We start from the raw sequence: 25,508 nt of genomic DNA, 5'->3' as shown, positions 1-25,508 counted from the left end.
TGTCGCAGTGTAGTAGTGTAGTAGTGTAGTAGTGTAGTAGTGTAGTAGTGTAAGTGTAGTAGTGTAGTAGTGTCGCAGTGTAGTAGTGTAGTAGTGTAGTAGTGTAGTAGTGTAGTAGTGTAGTAGTGTAGTATTGTAGTAGTGTAGTAGCGTAAGTGTAGTAGTGTAGTAGTGTAGTAGTGTCGCAGTGTAGTAGTGTAGTAGTGTCGCAGTGTAGTAGTGTAGTAGTGTAGTAGTGTAGTAGTGTAGTAGTGTAGTAGTGTCGCAGTGTTGTAGTGTAGTAGTGTAGTAGTGTAAGTGTAGTAGTGTAGTAGTGTAGTAGTGTCGCAGTGTAGTAGTGTAGTAGTGTAGTAGTGTAGTAGTGTAAGTGTAGTAGTGTAGTAGTGTAAGTGTAGTAGTGTAAGTGTAGTAGTGTAGTAGTGTAAGTGTAGTAGTGTAGTAGTGTAAGTGTAGTAGTGTAGTAGTGTAGTAGTGTAAGTGTAGTAGTGTAAGTGTAGTAGTGTAGTAGTGTAGTAGTGTAGTAGTGTCGCAGTGTAGTAGTGTAGTAGTGTAGTAGTGTCGCAGTGTAGTAGTGTAGTAGTGTAGTAGTGTAAGTGTAGTAGTGTAGTAGTGTAGTAGTGTAGTAGTGTCGCAGTGTAGTAGTGTAGTAGTGTAGTAGTGTAGTAGTGTAAGTGTAGTAGTGTAGTAGTGTAAGTGTAGTAGTGTAAGTGTAGTAGTGTAGTAGTGTAAGTGTAGTAGTGTAGTAGTGTAGTAGTGTAGTAGTGTTGCGGTGCAGTTTAGTAGTGTAGTAGTGTAGTAGTGTCGCTGTGTAGTAGTGTAGTAGTGTAGTAGAGGCAGTAGTGTAGTAGTGTAGTAGTGTCGCAGTGTAGTAGTGTAGTAGTGTCGCAGCGTAGTAGTGTAGTAGTGTAGTAGAGGCAGTAGTGTAGTAGTGTAGTGGTGTAGTAGTGTCGCAGTGTAGTAGTGTAGTAGTGTAGTAGAGGCAGTAGTGTAGTAGTGTAGTAGTGAAAGTGTAGTAGTGTAGTAGTGTAGTAGTGTAGTAGAGGCAGTAGTGTAGTAGTCTAGTAGTGTAGTAGTGTAGTAGTGCCGCAGTGTAGTAGTGTAGTAGAGTAGTAGTGTCGCAGTGTAGTAGTGTAGTAGTGTAGTAGTGTAGTAGTGTAGTAGAGGCAGTAGTGTAGTAGTGTAGTAGTGTCGCAGTGTAGTAGTGTAGTAGTGTAGTAGAGACAGTAGTGTAAGTGTAGTAGTGTAGTAGTGTCGCAGTGTAGTAGTGTAGTAGTGTAGTAGTGTCGCAGTGTAGTAGTGTAAGTGTAGTAGTGTAGTAGTGTAAGTGTAGTAGAGGCAGTAGTGTAGTAGTGTAGTAGTGTAAGTGTAGTAGTGTAGTAGTGTAAGTGTAGTAGTGTAGTAGTGTAGTAGTGTAGTAGTGTAAGTGTAGTAGTGTAGTAGTGTAGTAGTGTAGTAGTGTAAGTATAGTAGTGTAGTAGTGTAGTAGTGTAGTAGTGTAGTAGTGTAAGTGTAGTAGTGTAGTAGTGTAAGTGTAGTAGAGGCAGTAGTGTAGTAGTGTAGTAGTGTAGTAGTGTAAGTGTAGTAGTGTAGTAGTGTAGTAGTGTAAGTGTAGTAGAGAAAGTAGTGTAGTAGTGTAGTAGTGTAAGTGTAGTAGTGTAGTAGTGTAGTAGTGTAAGTGTAGTAGAGAAAGTAGTGTAGTAGTGTAGTAGTGTAAGTGTAGTAGAGAAAGTAGTGTAGTAGGGTAAGTGTAGTAGTGTAGTAGTTTAGTAGTGTAAGTGTAGTAGTGTAGTAGTGTAGTAGAGGTAGTAGTGTAGTAGTGTAGTAGTGTAAGTGTAGTAGTGTAAGTGTAGTAGAGGCAGTAGTGTAGTAGTGTAGTAGTGTAGTAGTGTAAGTGTAGTAGAGGCAGTAGTGTAGTAGTGTAGTAGTGTAAGTGTAGTAGTGTAGTTGTGTAGTAGTGTAGTAGTGTAGTAGTGTAAGTGTAGTAGTGTAGTAGTGTAAGTGTAGTAGAGAAAGTAGTGTAGTAGTGTAGTAGTGTAAGTGTAGTAGTGTAGTAGTGTAGTAGTGTAGTAGTGTAGTAGTGTAGTAGTGTAAGTGTAGTAGTGTAGTAGTGTAGTAGTCTAGTAGAGGCAGTAGTGTAGTAGTGTAGTAGTGTAAGTGTAGTAGAGGCAGTAGTGTAGTAGTGTAGTAGTGTAAGTGTAGTAGTGTAGTAGTGTAAGTGTAGTAGTGTAGTAGTGTAGTAGTGTAAGTGTAGTAGTGTAGTAGTGTAGTAGTGTAGTAGTGTAAGTGTAGTAGTGTAGTAGTGTAGTAGTGTAAGTGTAGTAGTGTAGTAGTGTAAGTGTAGTAGAGGCAGTAGTGTAGTAGTGTAGTAGTGTAGTAGTGTAGTAGTGTAGTAGTGTAGTAGTGTAAGTGTAGTAGAGGCAGTAGTGTAGTAGTGTAGTAGTGTAGTAGTGTAAGTGTAGTAGTGTAGTAGTGTAGTAGTGTAAGTGTAGTAGAGAAAGTAGTGTAGTAGTGTAGTAGTGTAAGTGTAGTAGTGTAGTAGTGTAGTAGTGTAAGTGTAGTAGAGAAAGTAGTGTAGTAGTGTAGTAGTGTAAGTGTAGTAGAGAAAGTAGTGTAGTAGGGTAAGTGTAGTAGTGTAGTAGTGTAGTAGAGGTAGTAGTGTAGTAGTGTAGTAGTGTAAGTGTAGTAGTGTAGTAGTGTAAGTGTAGTAGAGGCAGTAGTGTAGTAGTGTAGTAGTGTAGTAGTGTAAGTGTAGTAGAGGCAGTAGTGTAGTAGTGTAGTAGTGTAAGTGTAGTTGTGTAGTAGTGTAGTAGTGTAAGTGTAGTAGTGTAGTAGTGTAAGTGTAGTAGAGAAAGTAGTGTAGTAGTGTAGTAGTGTAGTAGTGTAGTAGTGTTAGTGTAGTAGAGGCAGTAGTGTAGTAGTGTAGTAGTGTAAGTGTAGTAGTGTAGTAGTGTAGGTGTAGTAGTGTAGTAGTGTAGTAGTGTAGTAGTGTAAGTGTAGTAGAGGCAGTAGTGTAGTAGTGTAGTAGTGTAAGTGTAGTAGTGTAGTAGTGTAGTAGTGCAAGTGTAGTAGTGTAGTAGTGTAGTAGTGTAGTAGAGGCAGTAGTGTAGTAGTGTAGTAGTGTAAGTGTAGTAGTGTAGTAGTGTAGTAGTGTAAGTGTAGTAGTGTAGTAGTGTAGTAGTGTAGTAGTGTTAGTGTAGTAGAGGCAGTAGTGTAGTAGTGTAGTAGTGTAAGTCTAGTAGTGTAGTAGTGTAGTAGTGCCGCAGTGTAGTAGTGTAGTAGAGTAGTAGTGTAGTAGTGTAGTAGTGTAGTAGTGTAGTAGTGTAGTAGAGGCAGTAGTGTAGTAGTGTAGTAGTGTCGCAGTGTAGTAGTGTAGTAGTGTAGTAGAGACAGTAGTGTAAGTGTAGTAGTGTAGTAGTGTCGCAGTGTAGTAGTGTAGTAGTGTAGTAGTGTCGCAGTGTAGTAGTGTAAGTGTAGTAGTGTAGTAGTGTAGTAGTGTAAGTGTAGTAGAGGCAGTAGTGTAGTAGTGTAGTAGTGTAAGTGTAGTAGTGTAGTAGTGTAAGTGTAGTAGTGTAGTAGTGTAGTAGTGTAGTAGTGTAAGTGTAGTAGTGTAGTAGTGTAGTAGTGTAGTAGTGTAAGTATAGTAGTGTAGTAGTGTAGTAGTGTAGTAGTGTAAGTGTAGTAGTGTAGTAGTGTAAGTGTAGTAGAGGCAGTAGTGTAGTAGTGTAGTAGTGTAGTAGTGTAAGTGTAGTAGTGTAGTAGTGTAGTAGTGTAAGTGTAGTAGAGAAAGTAGTGTAGTAGTGTAGTAGTGTAAGTGTAGTAGTGTAGTAGTGTAGTAGTGTAAGTGTAGTAGAGAAAGTAGTGTAGTAGTGTAGTAGTGTAAGTGTAGTAGAGAAAGTAGTGTAGTAGGGTAAGTGTAGTAGTGTAGTAGTTTAGTAGTGTAAGTGTAGTAGTGTAGTAGTGTAGTAGAGGTAGTAGTGTAGTAGTGTAGTAGTGTAAGTGTAGTAGTGTAAGTGTAGTAGAGGCAGTAGTGTAGTAGTGTAGTAGTGTAGTAGTGTAAGTGTAGTAGAGGCAGTAGTGTAGTAGTGTAGTAGTGTAAGTGTAGTAGTGTAGTTGTGTAGTAGTGTAGTAGTGTAGTAGTGTAAGTGTAGTAGTGTAGTAGTGTAAGTGTAGTAGAGAAAGTAGTGTAGTAGTGTAGTAGTGTAAGTGTAGTAGTGTAGTAGTGTAGTAGTGTAGTAGTGTAGTAGTGTAAGTGTAGTAGTGTAGTAGTGTAGTAGTCTAGTAGAGGCAGTAGTGTAGTAGTGTAGTAGTGTAAGTGTAGTAGAGGCAGTAGTGTAGTAGTGTAGTAGTGTAAGTGTAGTAGTGTAGTAGTGTAAGTGTAGTAGTGTAGTAGTGTAGTAGTGTAAGTGTAGTAGTGTAGTAGTGTAGTAGTGTAGTAGTGTAAGTGTAGTAGTGTAGTAGTGTAGTAGTGTAAGTGTAGTAGTGTAGTAGTGTAAGTGTAGTAGAGGCAGTAGTGTAGTAGTGTAGTAGTGTAGTAGTGTAGTAGTGTAGTAGTGTAGTAGTGTAAGTGTAGTAGAGGCAGTAGTGTAGTAGTGTAGTAGTGTAGTAGTGTAAGTGTAGTAGTGTAGTAGTGTAGTAGTGTAAGTGTAGTAGAGAAAGTAGTGTAGTAGTGTAGTAGTGTAAGTGTAGTAGTGTAGTAGTGTAGTAGTGTAAGTGTAGTAGAGAAAGTAGTGTAGTAGTGTAGTAGTGTAAGTGTAGTAGAGAAAGTAGTGTAGTAGGGTAAGTGTAGTAGTGTAGTAGTGTAGTAGAGGTAGTAGTGTAGTAGTGTAGTAGTGTAAGTGTAGTAGTGTAGTAGTGTAAGTGTAGTAGAGGCAGTAGTGTAGTAGTGTAGTAGTGTAGTAGTGTAAGTGTAGTAGAGGCAGTAGTGTAGTAGTGTAGTAGTGTAAGTGTAGTTGTGTAGTAGTGTAGTAGTGTAAGTGTAGTAGTGTAGTAGTGTAAGTGTAGTAGAGAAAGTAGTGTAGTAGTGTAGTAGTGTAGTAGTGTAGTAGTGTTAGTGTAGTAGAGGCAGTAGTGTAGTAGTGTAGTAGTGTAAGTGTAGTAGTGTAGTAGTGTAGGTGTAGTAGTGTAGTAGTGTAGTAGTGTAGTAGTGTAAGTGTAGTAGAGGCAGTAGTGTAGTAGTGTAGTAGTGTAAGTGTAGTAGTGTAGTAGTGTAGTAGTGCAAGTGTAGTAGTGTAGTAGTGTAGTAGTGTAGTAGAGGCAGTAGTGTAGTAGTGTAGTAGTGTAAGTGTAGTAGTGTAGTAGTGTAGTAGTGTAAGTGTAGTAGTGTAGTAGTGTAGTAGTGTAGTAGTGTTAGTGTAGTAGAGGCAGTAGTGTAGTAGTGTAGTAGTGTAAGTGTAGTAGTGTAGTAGTGTAGGTGTAGTAGTGTAGTAGTGTAGTAGTGTAGTAGTGTAGTAGTGTAGTAGTGTAAGTGTAGTAGAGGCAGTAGTGTAGTAGTGTAGTAGTGTAAGTGTAGTAGAGGCAGTAGTGTAGTAGTGTAGTAGTGTAAGTGTAGTAGTGTAGTAGTGTAGTAGTGCAAGTGTAGTAGTGTAGTAGTGTAGTAGTGTAGTAGTGTAGTAGAGGCAGTAGGGTTGGTGCCAGTCGCTTCCTGTCTCGCACTATGTCAGATGATTGTAATATTATAACAGCAGAGCGCAAAATAAAAGACTGGAAACAGTTTGAAATGCAAGAAAGCTTTAAGGTTGTACTTTATGTCTGCTTCTTAATTACAGATGGATAGACTTAATAGCATGAGATACCATGGTGATCTGCACAAGCACATTCTCTTCAAATGACTTATAGAAGCAACATAAACCATCATGGCAGAACAGTCTTTGGCTCTGGGGCACAGGCAGCAGCAGAGGGCAGCTCGTGTACAGATCACGTGTTCAATCAACTCATGACCTGAATTGAATCAGAAAAACATACGTATATGTATATATGTAAAAATTAGATTGTTGCAGATTCCAGTAAATTATCTCCAGAAACACCTCCGCTTTTCAAAACAACGTGCTACAAAATAATTGTTTTAATGAACTAACGGCCATATGTATTAATATTAGACTCTTTTAGGACGTGGGGCGCCATCAGAACTCTTGGAGATGACACTTGCCTGAGGGGGGACAACAAACCATTTGTCCAGGAGTGATTTGAACAGATGCACACGCAGCTTGCTACTTCCTGAACATTCTATCACCTTCAATTTGAATAAGAAACTGTATTTTGGATTGCAGTTAATTGGTCATGTTTGTAAGGAGGCTCTGGTGTTACTCTGGTGGTTGCGTGGTTGTCAGCAGCCCTAGTTTCTGGTACCAGGCTTATGAAATACATTTTTTTTTTACAAACCATGGAAGGGTCTATATCAGGGGGTCTATAGATCAGATTTATATTGTGCTAAATACAGACACAAAAACATAGATAAGACTTGAACGTGGTCCAGGTTTGTTGCATAAATAACCAAAGATACTGAGGTTACATGCATGCTACATCCTCCCACTGGGTTTGAATGAGGTGTGCCCACACTAACATAATCTGCCAGAAAACATCTTAAACAAAGGAAAAAGAACATTTCCTATTTAATGAGACACTGTTTTGCTCCAACTGTATCGCTGTAGAAAGAACTTACTCGAAGCACTGTTTTTAGCCACACCATGCTTAAGCCAGTGGGTCTAGTCATCAGAGGAAAACGTCTTGGTCTCATTTGTATAATTTCTGAGACAGACGTGAGGCGCACAAGGAGAAAAGAGTGTAAAAGTGTAGGTGTATTCAGCGTTTGCGTCCAGCTGTTGTCTATGTCTGTGCATTGTTCGTTCTGTAAAAACAAAAATAGAATGTTCTAGCTCCGACGTGGCTATTTCCAGTGTCTCCTCGGCTGCTTGTGGCCGCTGGGCTCCGTGTGCAGAAGTGTCAGTGAACAGGCCTCTGCACCGGTGTGTCCCGGGGCACGGCCAAAACATGTTTACATGACTGCGTCTGGAGTTTTACACTTTTGTCATCCAAACTTTGAGTCCAACTTGACTTCAAACAGAAATGACTGAGAGTAAGTGCGGCTGAACATTATGAGAAACCATGCGATGCTGTGGTGGAGTGGTTAAGGTGGCAGCACTTATGCCATGTGCAGCCGGCCGAAGTATCGTGAGTTTGAATCCCGACTATGACAGTTTGCTGCATGTCCTCCCTTTTCTTTCATCCCCATTTCACGCTGAACTATATAATAAAGCCGACGGGCTTCGGGAAACTTCAGTGTGCCATCAAGGTCAGGTTGGGGTTGCTATGGAAACAGACTAGCCTTGTGCACCTTTACTCACAGTTGAATAAGAACTCATTTAAACGTGCAACATTACAAACTGATATTAATCATGGGTAATTGCCCAGTGTAATTGTCAATGTCCAGTAAATGTCCACCAGAATTGTTGTTATTGTTAATAACTGTCCCTTCCCTCAACTTATTTACAAGATGAATGGGATGTATCACACATAATGACGTCTTCCAGACATTTTTCAACACTTCACCAGGCTAAAAAAATAAAATAAAACAATAAAATCCAAAGCAACTGCCTGTCAAACAACACTCCTTTCTTTTCAAACGCACTTTTTACATATCGTGATCTAAACCACGTCAAGGTTGGAGCGCTCCACGGGAATGCATGCTGCACCTCCACAAATACTGTGATCAAAGCAAAATGCATAAATCGTGTCCACAAACTCAAACCAAGTGCTTCCCCTTGATCCTCACAGACACTGCACACGGAACACCAGATTTGTCATCCGGATTACACTTGCCAATACTTAAACGACATCAAACGAACGCTATTTGATTTCAAGATGTACATTCTGTGAACACATTTGTTCCCATTTAAGGAGGCGCTTGGGAAAGGAGACAATGGAAAGTCCAGAGAATCCATTCTTTTCTATACGGAGAAGGCGGATGGAGAGAACTGGAATCTAATGTATGTGGAAGGAACCCACTTTTGTTTAGTCCGATTAGGTTGATGTCTTCACGTTTTGTTAATTTTGGTTTAATTGTATTTTAGTGTTGTACCGTGATATATCTCATATATTAGACATATTTCAACTGCACTCTGTTAATCCAAATATATGTAAAACAAATATATTAAGATAAGATAAGATAAGATAATCCTTTATTGTCCACACATGGGGAAATTTCATTGATACAACGCAGTAGATACAGAGGAAAAGGACAGATCACAGAATATAGGAAGTTTAAAAAACACTCTCAATAGAAGAACTCTTATAAACAAAAACTCCTATAGACAAAACCTCCCATTTCCCAACAAGGGATGGAGGGGGGTAAATTAAAAAAAAACAACTATGATCACATTTCTCATTTTGCATCATTTTGACACAATAATAAAATTCATTCATAAAAAATACAAAGACATAATCATTGCCATATACTGAATAAATATAGATAGTTGAGAGTTGAAAATGTGATCTTTTTCCCCAGTCCAAATGGTTTATAAGATCTGGCCCCGCCCTCTTTTCAGATGAGACCACCAGAGTCACAAAGACACCACTAGAGGACAGTGCAGTAAGCCTGGCCCAACTGTCTCATGGGACAAAGCCACTGAGCTGAGACATGACACTTCTTTACCTTCTCCAGAGAAATAAACCAGTGGTTTATGGAGATGCAGATGTTTGCCCTGCTAAAAGAAATCAATACCATTTTACCCCATTTACCTATAATATGTTACATGCAGCCCCAACATATAAGATTAATTCATTTTATATCACTCAAACATTTTTGTACAACTTTACTAGACAATCACTCCTCACATTTATACTTTGCTTAGGCCTTTTCTATTCACAGTCTATTAATAATAATAATAATAATAATAACTTTTATTTATATAGCGCTTTTCAGTGACCCAAAGACGCTGAACATATATAAAAAAGGGGGGTGTATTTACAGACAGGGGGGGACAACACGTACAATACACAATACTGCAATAAAGATCTTTTTATGTAGTTTTATTAATATTGCTGCTTGTTCCCGTTTGGTGTCACAGGTGACTGGAGTCTGTCCCAGTGACTTTGGGCCTTAGGCAGGGCACACCCTGGACAGGGGCCAGCTCATCGCAGGGCCAACACAGAGACACAGACAATCATTCACTCTCACATTCAATTTACAGTTGCCAATTTACCCCACACGTGTTTTTGGAAGGCGGGAGGAACCCACAGGACCCACAGGAAGGACATGCAGACTCTACCCAGAGAGATCATGTGATGTTGGTCCGGCCCGGGAATCAAACCCATGATCAGCTTCTTGGAAACCACCACCATTGAAATCTGTTCATTGCCGTTACTTCTTCTTTTGCCACTTCCCCGCGATGACCTGTGGACCCAGATGACCCTCGAGTCCCTGGCGGTCTCTACTGAATATGAACGGTTCTTCTTCTGCCTGGAAGAACTGGTTCTCCTCCTGAAGAACTGGTTCTGGAGTGGCTCCAGCTCCACTGTCTCTCTCGCGTCCGTCTGAGGGAGTCAGATCTCTCCTTCATCTGGAACTCCTCCTGATTTCTACTTTTTCCCAAGGATGTTTTGTAGAAGGAGGGTCTAAGGACAGAAGACCCTGGGACATTTGTCTAAGGGCACGGGATGCTGGGACATTGCCAAGTCCCTATGAACATTGTTTAATCCGTTTTTCAACTGCTGTTGTGATTTTGGGCGCTACAAAAATAATTTGAATTGAAATTGAACCATGCACTTCTTATTAAAATTATAATTATGTTTTACTTGGTGGGGACAGCGCACGTAAATGATCGTGAAGGTTGTCCAATTTTCATAGGCAAAGTGAGAGAAGTCCAGTATCCACTAGCGCCCCCTGTGGCACCTGGTGTTCCACTAGCCTCCCACACAATTTCAGGTTGAATCACCAGTAATCTGCCCACTTGAATCTCCGAGGTCTGGAGTGGAATCTAACTGTGGTTCTAAAAAAAGGACTAAACCTATTCTAAATCTGACCAGTCCATCCATAGAAATGGTTTGTTTTGTGTCTGGAGTCATGACATGTCAGTCATCTCCCGTGTGCAGTAATTCAAAACAGGGTGGAATATGTTTTTGATCTTATGATGTAAAATACAGGAAAGACCATTGAAGAGAGAAGAGTGATGCTGGGTAACTGACAGAATTCAAAATGACTGGAGCATGTCGACAGTCAATCATCCCCATCCTTACGTGACATGAGCCCCAACAGGGCAACAATGTACACAAAATGCAAGTTAATATTTTTTTTAACTTGAAATAAGAAAAAGAACAACAGCAAAAAACGTGTCTTGATTTTTAAGGAGAAAAGATCATATTTGTAAATTGCTCGATAGTGACACAAGATAAAATGTTCATAATCAAGTATGTTCTTACTAATCTCGTCCATATTCATTTATGCACTGTAAAATCACACTTCTTTTAGTTTGAATAGTCACAATTAGCGAATACCCGGACACACCCTGCTAAGCTCCTGAGTCAGATGAGTCAGGGGAACGTCCCAAAGTAACGTCGTCTTATTGGCTGGACTTAAATAAGACATAAGGTCAAACCTCCAGAACCTTCTGCTTTACTTTGAAGAATGAAATATGACAGGAGAGTTGTAACTAAAATGTCAAACTCTATTTCGGAACCAAGGAAAAGGCTGGATAGTACATTTTTTGACTGCATTTTAAAAAATTGGACGGTAAATAATAAAGATCAAGACCTCCTAATTATTCAGTAAAGGTCCAAGTTTCTGCTGTTTATGTGATGTTTTCATTTTAAAGAAATCAATTTCTTTGACAACTAGAGAAAAGTCTTAAATAAATTGTGCGTGAAAACATCTCATTTATCATTTATTATGATAAGAACTTATTCAATGGTAAATGTATAACGCTACGATTAAATGTGTGGGCTATGCTCAGCAGAAAATGAATCCAATAGCCGTAATTACATTGGCATTGTTGTATTAACGTTAATCTATTACATTTTATGCAACTCTTTTATATTCTGCAACTTCAGCATTCAACAACGGTACATTTCCCACAACACAACTCTTTATTAACGGCGCCATTGTCTTTTTACAATAACTGCATTAACGTTTAACGAGTGTTAGGTTTTACAGCCGTTTACTGTACTCCAGGCTGTATATATATATATATATATATATATATATATATATATATATATATATATATATATATATATATATATACATATACGTATGTGTTGTTTATGCGGTACTTACGAAGGACAGTAAACTTGCTTCCCTTTCTTCTTGCCCTTCTTTGTTCCCTTCTCTTTGGCCGCGCTCCAGTCCAGGCAAAGAAACACCAGCAGGAGGAGAACGGTGAGGTTTTTCCACGCCATCGTGTTCAGTGCAGAGCCTGTGGAGGGAAAAACTGGTTAAGTAACGAGAATAATGCGTAGAAAAGATTCTACAGGCAGAGGTTGTGAATATGTGAGAAATTATAGTTTTTCTGTAAGGTTCAGTCTGGCAGAATCACAGCTGTAACAATTTCATTTCATTGCATTGTTGATTTATATATATATATATACATTTTTTGGGGTATTTAATTTATAATATTTATTTTTTTGTTTTACACCTAAAATACAGGAAAAATCAAAACAATGTAACATTAAACATTGTTTAATTGTTTATCATTGGGTATACACTGTTTTTAACCATCCTTTGTGTGCACATTCAAAGATATTTATAGACACTAAATGTTCCATCACTGCCCGTTGAAGCTCGATCACTTGGCCAAAAGTCACTGAATTGCGTCAAATTGAAGATTCCATCACATACAAATCAATGGTGAAGTCAATTCCCCAAAAGCATTTCCAATGATGTTTACTTTAATTAAGATAAGATAAGATTTCTTCATAAATAACACGTGAAAGAGGAGAAAGAGGGTGTTTGGAGGTCATTAGCTGCTTATAAGAGGCACCCAAGATCCAAAGTCTATTGTTATTCTCTTGAGTATGAGCGCTTCATGTTTTAGCCTCAAGTCCATGTGGACGTGCGTCCTCGGCGTCCAGCGTTTTTGCAGCGTGTTTTGGGCGTCGGGCGTGAAGCATCCGGGGCGTTTGAGCGTCGGTTGCCTTGGACACTCTGGACGCATGTCCAAGGCGGCCAGTGCCTTGGACGTAGTAAAGTTGGATAAAGCTTAACTTTTTTGTGGCCAACACGGCGCAGCATCCAATCAGAAATCATCTCCAGTGACGTGCCTACACATTTCACTATCGGGAGGAAGGACTAAAACAAACTGGTGAGTTTAGTTTTTGGCGTCCAGGATCCTTGGACGCGCGTCCCAAGCACCGGCCTTCAAATGCACAGACGTCCAACTCTGGCGTCCGGCGTGAATTTGAACACAGCGGTGTGAACGCTCTATAAGGCCCTAAGTTACGGCTCCAGTCACTCACGACCCCTAACGCAAGAGTAACTGAGCTGCAGACGGAATTACAAGTTTAAATGAACACTTGATGATGTCACACAGTGATTTGACGACGGAAACGGTCTAAAGTCTAAGATGTACAACTACAGTAGGTGGCGGTAATGTAACACTTGGATACCAACCATCATAAAACACCAAAGATGAAGAAGTCTTGCGATAATTTGTGGAAAAAACAGACAAAGTGTGAATGAAGCTAATACAGGGTTGGTTTTGATGAGGGGATTATCTTAGAACACGGACAAAGGCACAAAAAAGGCAATTTGTCAGCTTTACATGATAGATATCATCAAAAATGAAACAGCAAAAAGGTTTATGCACTCAAAAGTGACTTTTAACAAGGCTTTGACCTCCAGATAGTGTGGTTGATGGCTAATGCTAACGGCTAAAGGAACAAATACAAGACAACTGTGTAATTTTACACAAAAATACTAGTACTTTCTTTATGTTTCCACGTGGTCATCATTTTATATCTTGTTGAACAGCATTTCTTTTAACTTGTGGTTCCTTAAGTTTATGCATAAATTGGTCCAACAGCGGTCATTCCGGACACACTTAAGTAGATTTGATGGCTAAATTATGCCTCAAACTTTTTAAATAAGGAGTACTTTAGTAAACCACTTGCATATTAAGAAGTCAGTGAGGTCACTTATACATGCAGAACTGGGCTGGGGCCAAAACCACTATATTAAATGAAATTGATCCATCGATAGAAGAACCTGAAGGATTTACTCAGCAGCAATGACGACGCAGAAGAGGTAGAGTAATCAGTACACAAGGACATAAATCTGAAGTTAAACTGAATCAGGGACATTTACTGGTCAAATCAGTTCAAGTTGGTTTATTTTGTTACTTATAGTTAGTATCGAAATGTCAAATTCAAACAATACTAAGGCATTGGCTCATTACTCGATACCAACGTCAGCCCTGTCCCGATACTCACACTTGTGCAGACTTCAGGCAAAGACTATCCCCCACAATGCATTTCACTGCGATGTATTCAGTCTGTATTTTAACAATTTAGCAATAATCCCTAATTAATATCTAACTAAATATACGGATGTTGGACTGTCCAGCTAACAATACTTCTAAACGTTCAACCCAGCTCTAATTATTGTTGTGGTTAACTCAGCACATGATCAATAATGGGCTGCTAGGCTATGACTTTCTGGTACATTTACCGTTTGCAGTTTAGAACTAAAGCTGACATCTGTTTTAAACCGCTGGATGTTTGACTTTCACGTTCACTATGCAGGACTCTCCCGATTCTCATGTTTATCACCCCCTGGGCCATTTCTGAAAATGAACACTTGACTGTGACTCTCCAAACATAACATAACATCTCCTTGGAGACAAGTAAGTGGCACAGTGCACCTTTAACGGTCACCCACAATTTCCAGTGGCTTCATATACATTCTGTGAAGTATGTGAAGTTAGATTGACCACAAGATTTCCTCTGATGATCTTCCAACACGTTCCTCTTAACGTTGTCGGCTGTCACACTGTGTTAACCCTCTGGACACTGCACAAGTGGGCCCCGGCCAACACTTCTGAGCTTAATGACTCTGATCTGAAATAATAGTTATCCAAGGGCTAATCGCCCAATGCAAAACAAACGTGTACTGGAAAGAGAAGTGTAAGGAATGTAAAGCTTTGATTGCAGTTACAAGTTGTTCACAAGCTACATTAAAGGTGCTATACTTAATTTGTGTCCATGTATACATATAGCCAGTGGCTACAATCCTGCATATTTACAGCATGTGTATCATGTATGTAATCTAATTGTCAATACTTTTGACAAACCCATGTGAACATTATTATAAAAAAGGATCCTAAAAACATTTTTTAAAGCCCATTTGAAGCCACAACAATGCAGCCCCCTCTCTTTGATCATTTTTACCCCCTTTTAGCTGTATATAAACAGGTGTATGGTAGTACACAGTCCATGTACAAATGCAGGCTGCTATGCTGAGGCGCTGCATTCCTTGATAGCAGCCATAAATCACAGCGCCGCCATATAACCTGTGTGATTCTGTCTCTGTCCAGGGAATGAGACCCACAGCAAAGGCCGCTCCCTCGCCTCTCTCCCCCCTTAACCCTCCACCCTCACCCCGCCCACCCCCCTCAGCTTAGCACTGCCAGCTCTACTGTATATTAAATGAAGCAGTTTATTGTCTAGACAGGTTGTGGCCCACAGTTCCTCAAAGCCTCTGGCCCAGGCACGATGTACGCTGCGTTGCCCAGAGCTCATTGATCATCTGCTGCTACTGTGGAAGTTGGCGCTGTCCCTCATTTCAGCCTATTACCGCCATAACAAAAGATAGTGTCCACCAAACTAAGTCAACACTCTGTTAGGGCTACTTCCTTGACTGTCAAGGAGAGCACACGTTTAGCACTGAGCTACACGCCTGGCCACGAAGAAAGTCAACACCTGGATTCAACTAAGCAAATACTGTAGGTACGAGCCTCCTGCTGGAGAACTGCTGCAATCTTTCAGCTGCAACACGGTATTTCAACCCATTTAATGCAGTGAGCAGCTTCTCATTTCTGAAACAACCAAGTTATGTGGAAAGACGAATCCCGTTGTCATTGAAAAGATGTCAGTGTGTTTGAGAAGGGCATCATCATTGGAATCAAGCAGAGAAAACATGAAAGCAATCTACTACAGATCTGAACCAGAACAGGGGACGAGAGTTGGACCACCAACCTTTGGGTAAGTTAGGGCAGTATAAGTAATGTAAGTATGACAGGGCAAGATATTGTGATTCAAGATGGGTGCTGAAGTTTGCAAGAAGAAACTTTGATTCATTTTCGCACAAAAACATATCATAAGACGTAAGGGAGCCCAAATCAGCCCCTAAAACGCACCACGATGAAAGGCACCTTCAACATTTGCAGACAAACATTTTACAAGCAAAACATGAATATTTTGGACTTTCCGGCCTCGCCTTCATTCTGGCACGCTGAGGAAAAAGTATTCATCAATCCAATGTTTGTATTAAAAACAAATCCATCTTGATTTCATAAAAACAAACACGACAAGACTTTCAATGATCGCCTTTTAACACTAAAACACGCCTCACTTACTTCTCCCTCCAAAGTCTAAACTCTGCTCCAAAACACCGCTTTTTCTGACAGAAGATTGGCTGTGGACCTCTCGATTAAAATCCCCAAATGAGAAATGACAAAATTTGTGAACATCAAAACAAATCCTCTTGCTTTATTAAATATATTTAATCCAATTCCATATGCCAACTCTATAGCATTAGAATGACCAGTCTTTTTCCATATATGATGGTCCTTGTTAGCATTACGTAGTGCCATGTGCCAGCGCTGGTTTCCCATGTAAAAATGCACACGCTGGAATATGGAGCAGATGGCATCAGTTAAAGCAGGAGCGGAGCCGGGGCCAAGCGCTCCATCATGCTCCTTAAAGCGTGCTTATCTGACCCATAAATTAGGTCAGACCCTGCCACAGTGCCACAACTCACCGAGGGCTGAAATGACTCAAGACATATGGACAAAAACAAGGCATTTCACATTTGAAAGGTTAACTCGTTTTTTGTATTATTGTAATGTTGTTTTTCCTTTGAAGACATAATACACTACAGCGAATGATACATGTAATTCATGCATATTAGTCATTCTGTTCCTTTTATTCCTTTTATCAGGCAAAAACCCTCTGTTGACATTTTGTTTGTTAGATAGAATTGAGATTTACATTCACAATTTATTCTCGTTGAAGAAAATCGACAAAGAAAATAAGCTTCTTCTAATTCAAGCTAATCACACTATAAAGGCCGATTTACACCAGCGTCAGCACAGCTCCGGTGCCTTTGCCGTAAGATAAAGAATGTAAATGGTCATGTCTCAGATGTATTTGCGACAAAAATACACAAGGAGTCTATATAAAACCTGAAAAGAAGGTACCAAACCATATCATGCTAGAACCTTTCATTTTCCTGTTTCTGGCAGACCAAACTAGTGTCATAGCAACAACAACACTGACGGACCAAAGAAGCAGGTGGATTTGAGACTTGTTTCTTGTGTCTCTCATGGACATATTTTTGATTTATAGCGTAAACTTACTAAGCCGTGGGATGTATCCAAAAGCCCAAAGCTTGAGAGCGCATGGCTTTGCTTTCTGCTTTTGCTTCACGACACAACTGTGGATGCACTTGTTGAACACCGAGAGGGGGAAAGTGTAGCTGAGCGGAGAAGAGGGCGTAACCATCGCAATTTAACCAATTTACTTTATATTTTTACACAATATCTCATGGTCTTGCAGCGCCTGCTCGAGTCATTTTCTACTTGTTCTAGTTGACGAAAGAAATTCATTTAAAAACATGACCTGTCAATCGATTAGCTGACAAAAGAGACTATTTCAATTATGTGTAAAGTGAATTCTTAGGTTAAAAGGCAAATGAAACTCATGATTACCTACCAAACCAGCTAACTCACTGTGTCTTCTTATATCAAAGACGCTAGCATAGCACTTGAGAACACAACACACATTTCCTAAAATAAGTGAATGCTTTTACTACAAAATGTACTGATCAGTTTGTCAGAACTTCAATTCAAAGATGATTTTCATAGTTTTGTGACATAGTTGATCGCTAACAGCCACATTTACCCGATTTTGCACTGGCGGACATGCTAATGGCTGCTAATGCTAGTTTTAGCTAAAGTGAAAATGCAACTTTTAATACACGATGAATGTTCTATCCATAGTTTAGCTGTTTAGATAGGGTCATAGGTAATAGGTAACCCTAACTTTAGAATAAAATGTATTAATTAGACAATACAAAGTCATTTCATGTCACCATGTGGTTCTGACACACAGCTCAAGACCATTTTAAAACTATTCAAGAACTAACCTGTTTTTTTTGGTTATACGTATATTTTTCAGAATGTGTTTAATGTTTTTTTACAACCGTAAAGCATCATTCTGCTTATTACACTTCTCCATGTATGTCTACATCAGATGGCCTCCCTGCTCTCTCTGTTTAATGTATACAGAAGACCATGAGCTTGTGTCCCTTTGGCTTTATATGTAAATAAAACGTCTGATTCAATCTCTTTGTAGTTTTACCCAATACCAAAGCAGCAGTCGGGCCTTTTGTGAACGTACAGACGTAACATATTCACGTGTGCACTACTCTTCCCACTGGCTTGTGCATTACTAAACTTGTCCTGACCGTTGCGTCCGAGCCTGTGGTGTTTTCTGCATCAACACACTGACAGCTCAGCCTCTGTGACAACACCGGGGCCGCTCGGCTCTCACACTTTTGTCCTCCTGTTGTTTGCCTTTTAGACCAGCTGCAGTGTCCTTCCATCACTGCAACACCAAATGTACGAACGCAAATACATTCAACGTTTTATTAGGTTTCTTCAATAGGCTTGAAAGACATAATGGTATGCTTTAGTTGGCTTCTTGTTATATATGTGACATTTTTTCATCATTTTTAAACCCATGGATTAATAAGCACCATTTAAAGTATGGATGGGAGCTATATCGGTTCCAATATTGGTATTGGTGATATTGGAGGGTTTTCACTGGTATCACTGTATAACAAAGTTGTTGTTTGTTTTTGAACAGACTAATGATTGAAAATGGAGATTGATTCATTTATAATGAACATATAGTTTATCAAGCTTAATTCAGGCCTAATAACTACATAATAATAATAATAATAATAAAGATTATAAGGTTAGGGCATGGAATTAGGGTTAGAGTATTAGTTAAGTAGTCATTAACCCTTAAATCAGTTATTGGCCACAACAGCAAGATAAATATTGGCTAAAAAAATCCATATCAGACCATTTCTAATTTTGACCTCTTTTCACCATTCAAGGGAGGGTATCATTTGTTTTGAATTGTTGATTGCCATGGCAACAGTCACATTTTACTCACTCAGAGATCCGTACATAGGTTCAGTGATAAACGGACTGGACAGTGGAGAGAAACTCAAGGGAAAATAACACAAGGACTATCAGTATTTTAGCAGTCCAAATGGAGCCATGTTGTATTTTCTAACTCTGATCAACTCTGACTTCTGAAATGTTACATGAGTTTCCAAGAAGGAATTCCAAGATGTAAGTGAGCTCCAATTTTAATTTACTAATCAGAACAAGGGAAATCTGATCTCCGATGACAATTAGAAAGCACCAAAACATATCCATTCAATAAAGTATTCATTCATGTGTTTGTCTCTTATAGCAATCCATATTATGTTCAGATATAATAAAAATGTTTATACCTACAGTCAGGGGGACAGAGGTGTTTTTCTGTTCTATTTCATTACAATCCAGCCTTATTTTAGTGCCACAGATAAGCAGGACCTATCTCTCTTTTTTTTGTAAAAAACCTTTGCTCGACTGGGATTAGATTTACTCCAACCTTGAGCTGAACCTGAGTCAACAGTGTTTAAGGGAGAGCTCCGTGAAGGCAGCCAACCTTGGACCACTGGCAAAGTGAAAATCGCACAGATTTGACCATGAGTGGCTTCAGCATGGTGAATCACCTGGACCTCCATCATGCCCCTGGGGTCCGGGGTCAATAAGTAATCTGCTGTGGGCTGCATGTTCAGCAACCTCCATGACAGACAGGGACACTGTATGCTAATGACGTTCCATGTGCTAATTGCCTTGTATGATATTGAGAAAATCAATAGCTGGAGGTTCGATGTTGCAATAACGAGTTTGTTTCTGAAGATTTACAATGACCAAAAATGTCTTAAAAGGAGAAAAACAGAACTAGTCCGTTTCAATTATTCTGCACAATGACGTTAAAAGGTTTGATAGGTCCAGGGCAGAGTTTTGCTAGCATGCTAAGAGCGCACCGTTATATCCTGGTCCGTGGGAGATTGATCAAAATGCTTATAATTAGATGTAGACAGCACACAGCGGTCTCAATTTGATTCTAAGTGCTGCTTTTATAAAATATCTGTACTGAAGCAGTTTTTTTAATTACATTTGAAAAATCTGGCACAGTGCCTTTAAATTGCACTTAACAGCCATCTCAATAAACTTTATACCCTTGGACTCCAGTGTCATACTCCAGCAACAGCAGTACACAAGCAGTACACAAGCAGTACACAAGCAGTACACAAGCAGTACACAAGCAGTACACAAGCAGTACACAAGTAGTACACAAGCAGTACTCAAGCAGTACACAAGCAGTACACAGGCAGTACACAGGCAGTACACAAGCAGTACACAAGCAGTACTCAAGCAGTACACAAGCAGTACACAAGCAGTACACAAGCAGTACACAAGCAGTACACAAGCAGTACACAAGTAGTACACAAGCAGTACTCAAGCAGTACACAAGCAGTACACAGGCAGTACACAGGCAGTACACAAGCAGTACTCAAGCAGTACACAAGCAGTACACAAGCAGTACACAAGCAGTACACAAGCAGTACACAAGCAGTACACAAGCAGTACACAAGTAGTACACAAGTAGTACACAAGCAGTACACAAGCAGTACACAAGCAGTACTCAAGCAGTACTCAAGCAGTACACAAGCAGTACACAAGCAGTACTCAAGCAGTACTCAAGCAGTACACAAGCAGTACACAGGCAGTACACAAGCAGTACACAAGCAGTACTCAAGCAGTACACAAGCAGTACACAATGCCAGCACGGTATAACTTTAGACGCCAACTTAAAATCACAAAGTCACAAAACTTTAAGAAAAATGCAAGATACAGTGTCATGCTCTGGGAAAAAACAACAATAAGCCAATGGGAATCGTACTGCCAACTAGGGATGTCACGATATCTATTTTTGTGTTTAGAATATCACGATTACACAGTTAATCGAGATGTTACCCCTTGTCCAAGTAATGACATCATTAACATCCACATTGTCTAATAAATCACCGTTTCTCTATCATGTGAGCAGCTTTATGATGTGAAACTTTCTGAATGATAAAGTAATCTTAAAGTGACATAAACACATTTTACTTTTCTCAAGCAAAGATTGAACTGAAATTACCTATTTTTGCCTCTTACGATCCTCAAGAGTGATATTTTGACCTGAATAATCATGATTATTGATTGACCGAATAATCTTGGCATCCCACATGCTCAAGGGAACAACAACAACAACAACAACAACAACAACAACAATAGTATGGGTTAACAACATCTATTATAGCAACAACAAAAGTGCCCATGACTATGATCTTCTCATTTTGACTTCATTTGGTGTATTCATACCTGTCGTACATATACATTATCGTTTTACACAAACCAAGCAGGTATTTGTGGAGAAAACATTGAAAAATCTGTGGAAAATGACAGGAAGTGACATCACACTAGGGACTCTCATTCCAGTCAAAGTTTATGCATAATTTACACAAAGAAACAACTTTTTGGACTATATTAACTGCATTTTAGTTCGAGTGGTCCAACTTGTCGAAGGCACTTTAAAGTAACATGAACAAATAGTTAATTAAAAATAATTTAAACCTATTAACTATATAACTATATACTATTACATAAACTGTGACATGTCTCTGGAACATCATAGGATATTTCAGTGTAATTCTTAAGCATTTCGCAGTAATAGAATCTTGTAAAGAGTTAAATACGTAACATATTTTGAATGTAATGTCCTGTAGCTGTCCTTATGTAGATACTAAAGTGAATGTCGTTGGAAGCAGTAAGAAAGCCATGTATAATAAAGTGTCAGCACTGCCCCAGTTTGGTGAGTCGACCCGTGACAAAGTTGAAAGATTTATCGTTTTAAATAGCACCATTTTAAACATAACTGAAAGCATCGATGATTTCAACACAACATTAGATAGTGTTTTTTATGGTGGATACTAAAGCATTAAACGGTGGTGGATATGATATGATTCTGATTTGACAGGTTGAAGGTCTTATTCACGACCAGTTTCAGCGACAGCAGCTTGAGTTCAGCTCGCATCGTTATGCAGAATCCTTAAGGCAGACTTTATTGTTCATTGTGTCATTTATGTTTGAAAAATGGTTAGTAGGTGGTCTCTTTGCCGTTTACATTTTTAGTCCTTTGTTAAAATTCAATGTTTATTTTAATAAATCCTTTTAAAATGGTGTTTTTGGAAAGTGTATTATTTTAAAACCAGATGTACACTACAGACCTGGGGAACTGAATTGTGTAAGGTATAATGAAAAAACGATTTCACTTCTATTTCACGCCTGAATTATCTGCATTATCTGGACCAAAGCCAAAAAGTGGCTTTTGAAAAACTTAATTGGGGTTGTGTTTTGAAGCCAAGATTCCAAATTGCCAGACTAGGCTTGCTAACAGTCGCAGTTCATATTTTCATATGTTCTAGTTACATTAAGACACAGCACTGTTTATACAGCATTAGGGTATTAAAGGTATCAGTCCAGAGATTACAGTTATTGTATCATGTGTTATTGTGCAATGCCTTAGGACCAAAATGAGTCCATCTAATTATAGGATGTTTTATTTTTCATGAAGCTGGAAGTGAACTGTTAGCATGCTAATGTGCTAGTACAGCTATGCTGATGACGAGCCCTTATGAACTCACTGGGGTAAATATTACAGATGCTCCATGCATTATGTAATAGAGGAATACGTTTGGACCACTGCACTTTAAAATAATCTAGTTTTTATCGTTAAGACAGTAGACTGCGAGTAACGCTGGTGTAGCAGGTCATTTACAGGGGTTGAAATGGTACAGAAAATTCAATCGAAAGTGTATTTTTGGTCCTTGAAAATTAAGGGACAGTGTTAATTAATACTATGTGAACGTGAATAAATGCAGAATTAAAGATCTGTTTTGTCATTCTAGAATCGTTCAGGTATCAAACATTAGGTATCATTCAAGTACCGGTATCTGAAAAAATGTAAAGGTACTCGGCTTTAATCTTTTCTTCATTTGGAGATTGTTTAGTCCTGATCCAGCCCTTGTCTAGTCCTGATCCAGCCCTGGTTTAGTCCTGATCCAGCCCTGGTTTAGTCCTGATCCAGCCCTGGTTTAGCCCTGATCCAGCCCTGGTTTAGTCCTGATCCAGCCCTGGTTTAGTCCAGATCCAGCCCTTGTTTAGTCCTGATCCAGCCCTTGTTTAGTCCTGATCCAGCCCTGGTTTAGTCCTGATCCAGCCCTTGTTTAGTCCTGATCCAGCCCTTGTTTAGTCCTGATCCAGCCCTGGTTTAGTCCTGATCCAGCCCTTGTTTAGTCCTGATCCAGTCCTGGTTTAGTCCTGATCCAGCCCTTGTTTAGTCCTGATCCAGCCCTGGTTTAGTCCTGATCCAGCCCTGGTTTAGTCCTGATCCAGCCCTGGTTTAGTCCAGATCCAGCCCTTGTTTAGTCCTGATCCAGCCCTTGTTTAGTCCTGATCCAGTCCTGGTTTAGTCCTGATCCAGCCCTGGTTTAGTCCTGATCCAGCCCTGGTTTAGTCCTGATCCAGCCCTGGTTTAGTCCTGATCCAGCCCTTGTTTAGTCCTGATCCAGCCCTTGTTTAGTCCTGATCCAGTCCTTGTTCGGTCCTGATCCAGCCCTTGTTTAGTCCTGATCCAGTCCTTGTTCAGTCCTGATCCAGCCCTTGTTTAGTCCTGATCCAGTCCTTGTTCGGTCCTGATCCAGCCCTTGTTTAGTCCTGATCCAGTCCTTGTTTTGCCCTGCTCCAGCCCTTGTTTAGCCCTGATCCAGCCCTGGTTTAGTCCTGATCCAGCCCTTGTTTAGTCCTGATCCAGCCCTTGTTCAGTCCTGATCCAGTCCTTGTTTAGTCCTGATCCAACCCTGGTTTAGTCCTGATCCAGCCCTTGTTTAGTCCTGATCCAGTCCTTGTTCGGTCCTGATCCAGCCCTTGTTTAGTCCTGATCCAGTCCTTGTTTAGTCCTGATCCAGCCCTTGTTTAGTCCTGATTCAGCCCTTGTTTAGTCCTGATCCCGTCCTTGTTCGGTCCTGATCCAGCCCTTGTTTAGTCCTGATCCAGTCCTTGTTTAGTCCTGATCCAGCCCTTGTTTAGTCCTGATCCAGTCCTTGTTTTGCCCTGCTCCAGCCCTTGTTTAGTCCTGATCCAGCCCTGGTTTAGTCCTGATCCAGCCCTTGTTCAGTCCTGATCCAGTCCTTGTTTAGTCCTGATCCAGCCCTTGTTTAGTCCTGATCCAGTCCTTGTTTAGTCCTGATCCAGTCCTTGTTCAGTCCTGATCCAGCCCTTGTTTAGTCCTGATCCAGTCCTTGTTCGGTCCTGATCCAGCCCTTGTTTAGTCCTGATCCAGTCCTTGTTTAGTCCTGATCCAGCCCTTGTTTAGTCCTGATCCAGTCCTTGTTCAGTCCTGATCCAGCCCTTGTTTAGTCCTGATCCAGTCCTTGTTCGGTCCTGATCCAGCCCTTGTTTAGTCCTGATACAGTCCTTGTTTAGTCCTGATCCAGCCCTGGTTTAGTCCTGATCCAGCCCTTGTTTTGTCCTGATCCAGCCCTTGTTTAGTCCTGATCCAGTCCTTGTTTTGCCCTAATCCAGCCCTTGTTTAGCCCTGATCCAGCCCTTGTTTAGTCCTGATCCAGCCCTTGTCTAGCCCTGATCCAGCCCTTGTTTTGTCCTGATCCAGCCCTTGTTTAGTCCTGATCCAGCCCTTGTTTAGCCCTGATCCAGCCCTTGTTTTGTCCTGATCCAGCCCTTGTTTAGCCCTGATCCAGCCCTTGTTTTGTCCTGATCCAGCCCTTGTTTAGTCCTGATCCAGCCCTTGTTTTGTCCTGATCCAGCCCTTGTTTAGTCCTGATCAAGCCCTTGTTTAGTCCTGATCCAGTCCTTGTTCGGTCCTGATCCAGTCCTTGTTCGGTCCTGATCCAGTCCTTGTTTAGTCCTGATCCAGTCCTTGTTCGGTCCTGATCCAGTCCTTGTTTAGTCCTGATCCAGCCCTGGTTTAGTCCTGATCCAGCCCTTGTTTAGTCCTGATCCAGCCATTGTTTAGTCCTGATCCAGCCCTTGTTTAGTCCTGATCCAGCCCTTGTTTAGTCCTGATCCAGTCCTTGTTCGGTCCTGATCCAGCCCTTGTTTAGTCCTGATCCAGCCCTTGTTTTGTCCTGATCCAGCCCTTGTTTAGTCCTGATCCAGTCCTTGTTTAGTCCTGATCCAGTCCTTGTTCGGTCCTGATCCAGCCCTTGTTTAGTCCTGATCCAGCCCTTGTTTTGTCCTGATCCAGCCCTTGTTCAGTCCTGATCCAGCCCTTGTTTAGTCCTGATCCAGCCCTTGTTTTGTCCTGATCCAGCCCTTGTTTTGTCCTGCTTCAAGCTAATAAAATAGAGCTTAGTAGTCTGCACACACTAAGGACACATATTGTCCCTGGCCCCAGCAACAGTATTGATTGTTATAATTGCACCACTTCTCCCAAAACAATAGACGTCTAATGTTATGGATGAGCGCTGCCACAGACCAGTGCACTCATTCATGTCACAGAAAACAGGGCTTTTTTTGTTTTACTTTTAGTCATGATTTAAATGTTTCCAGAACTAAATAAATAAGGTAATCCAATGCAATTAGTATCTTTTGACATATACTTTCTCTACCTGTATAGGTGTTTCATAATAACAGTGTGCAGTTGGTAATATCACTGCAGAGATTTGATATTAATATTTTTCAGGGAGGTGATATTACCTATGCATAATTTATTATTTCGTTAGGCCCTGCAGGAGGCTAATTCACTCCTTCATGGCTACAATTAAATTGTATTTTATTATGAGGTTTTTGAGATTTTATTTCCAGCCCAGACCTACATAACTGTATCTATGGGTTATCTGTAAATGTCAACAGTGATACATACAGCTGCAACAAGACATGCCTGTTTTATTAACACTGTGTGCGCTGACAGCAGTGACATGGAGCCATGTCCAACAGCATAAACAAGTCTCTGGAGCGCGATTTATGTCTAATTAAACTGTGCATTGATGCCGGTTACGTCCTCTAAAACAAACACTTCTCCAGTGACACTCTCACATGGAGCAGCGTCTTTTAGCCTGTGATACATGATGGAGTCCCCAGGTATTCCAAAACAAACTGTGAGCCGCTCCT

General features: G+C 40.3%; 1 protein-coding gene across 2 annotated transcripts in view; it reads right to left on the bottom strand.

Annotated features, from left to right (window-relative positions):
- The window catches only part of glrbb (glycine receptor, beta b), a 66,691-nt gene that overhangs the window by 39,064 nt on the left and 2,119 nt on the right, over nucleotides 1–25,508 (bottom strand). For both annotated transcript variants that reach the window (XM_072434657.1, XM_072434649.1), the window contains exon 2: nucleotides 11,267–11,405. In XM_072434657.1, coding sequence (XP_072290758.1) covers nucleotides 11,267–11,388 — 122 coding nt within the window. In that variant the 5' untranslated portion in view covers nucleotides 11,389–11,405. The remainder of the gene's footprint in view (nucleotides 1–11,266; nucleotides 11,406–25,508) is intronic.

Source organism: Eucyclogobius newberryi, unplaced genomic scaffold (assembly GCF_026437365.1).
Source record: "Eucyclogobius newberryi isolate DKJ021-1_F unplaced genomic scaffold, fEucNew1.0.hap1 SCAF_11, whole genome shotgun sequence".
Lineage (NCBI taxonomy): Eukaryota > Metazoa > Chordata > Actinopteri > Gobiiformes > Gobiidae > Eucyclogobius > Eucyclogobius newberryi.
The sequence above is the reverse complement of the archived record's forward strand: the minus strand, read 5'-3'. Positions and strand labels throughout refer to the sequence as shown.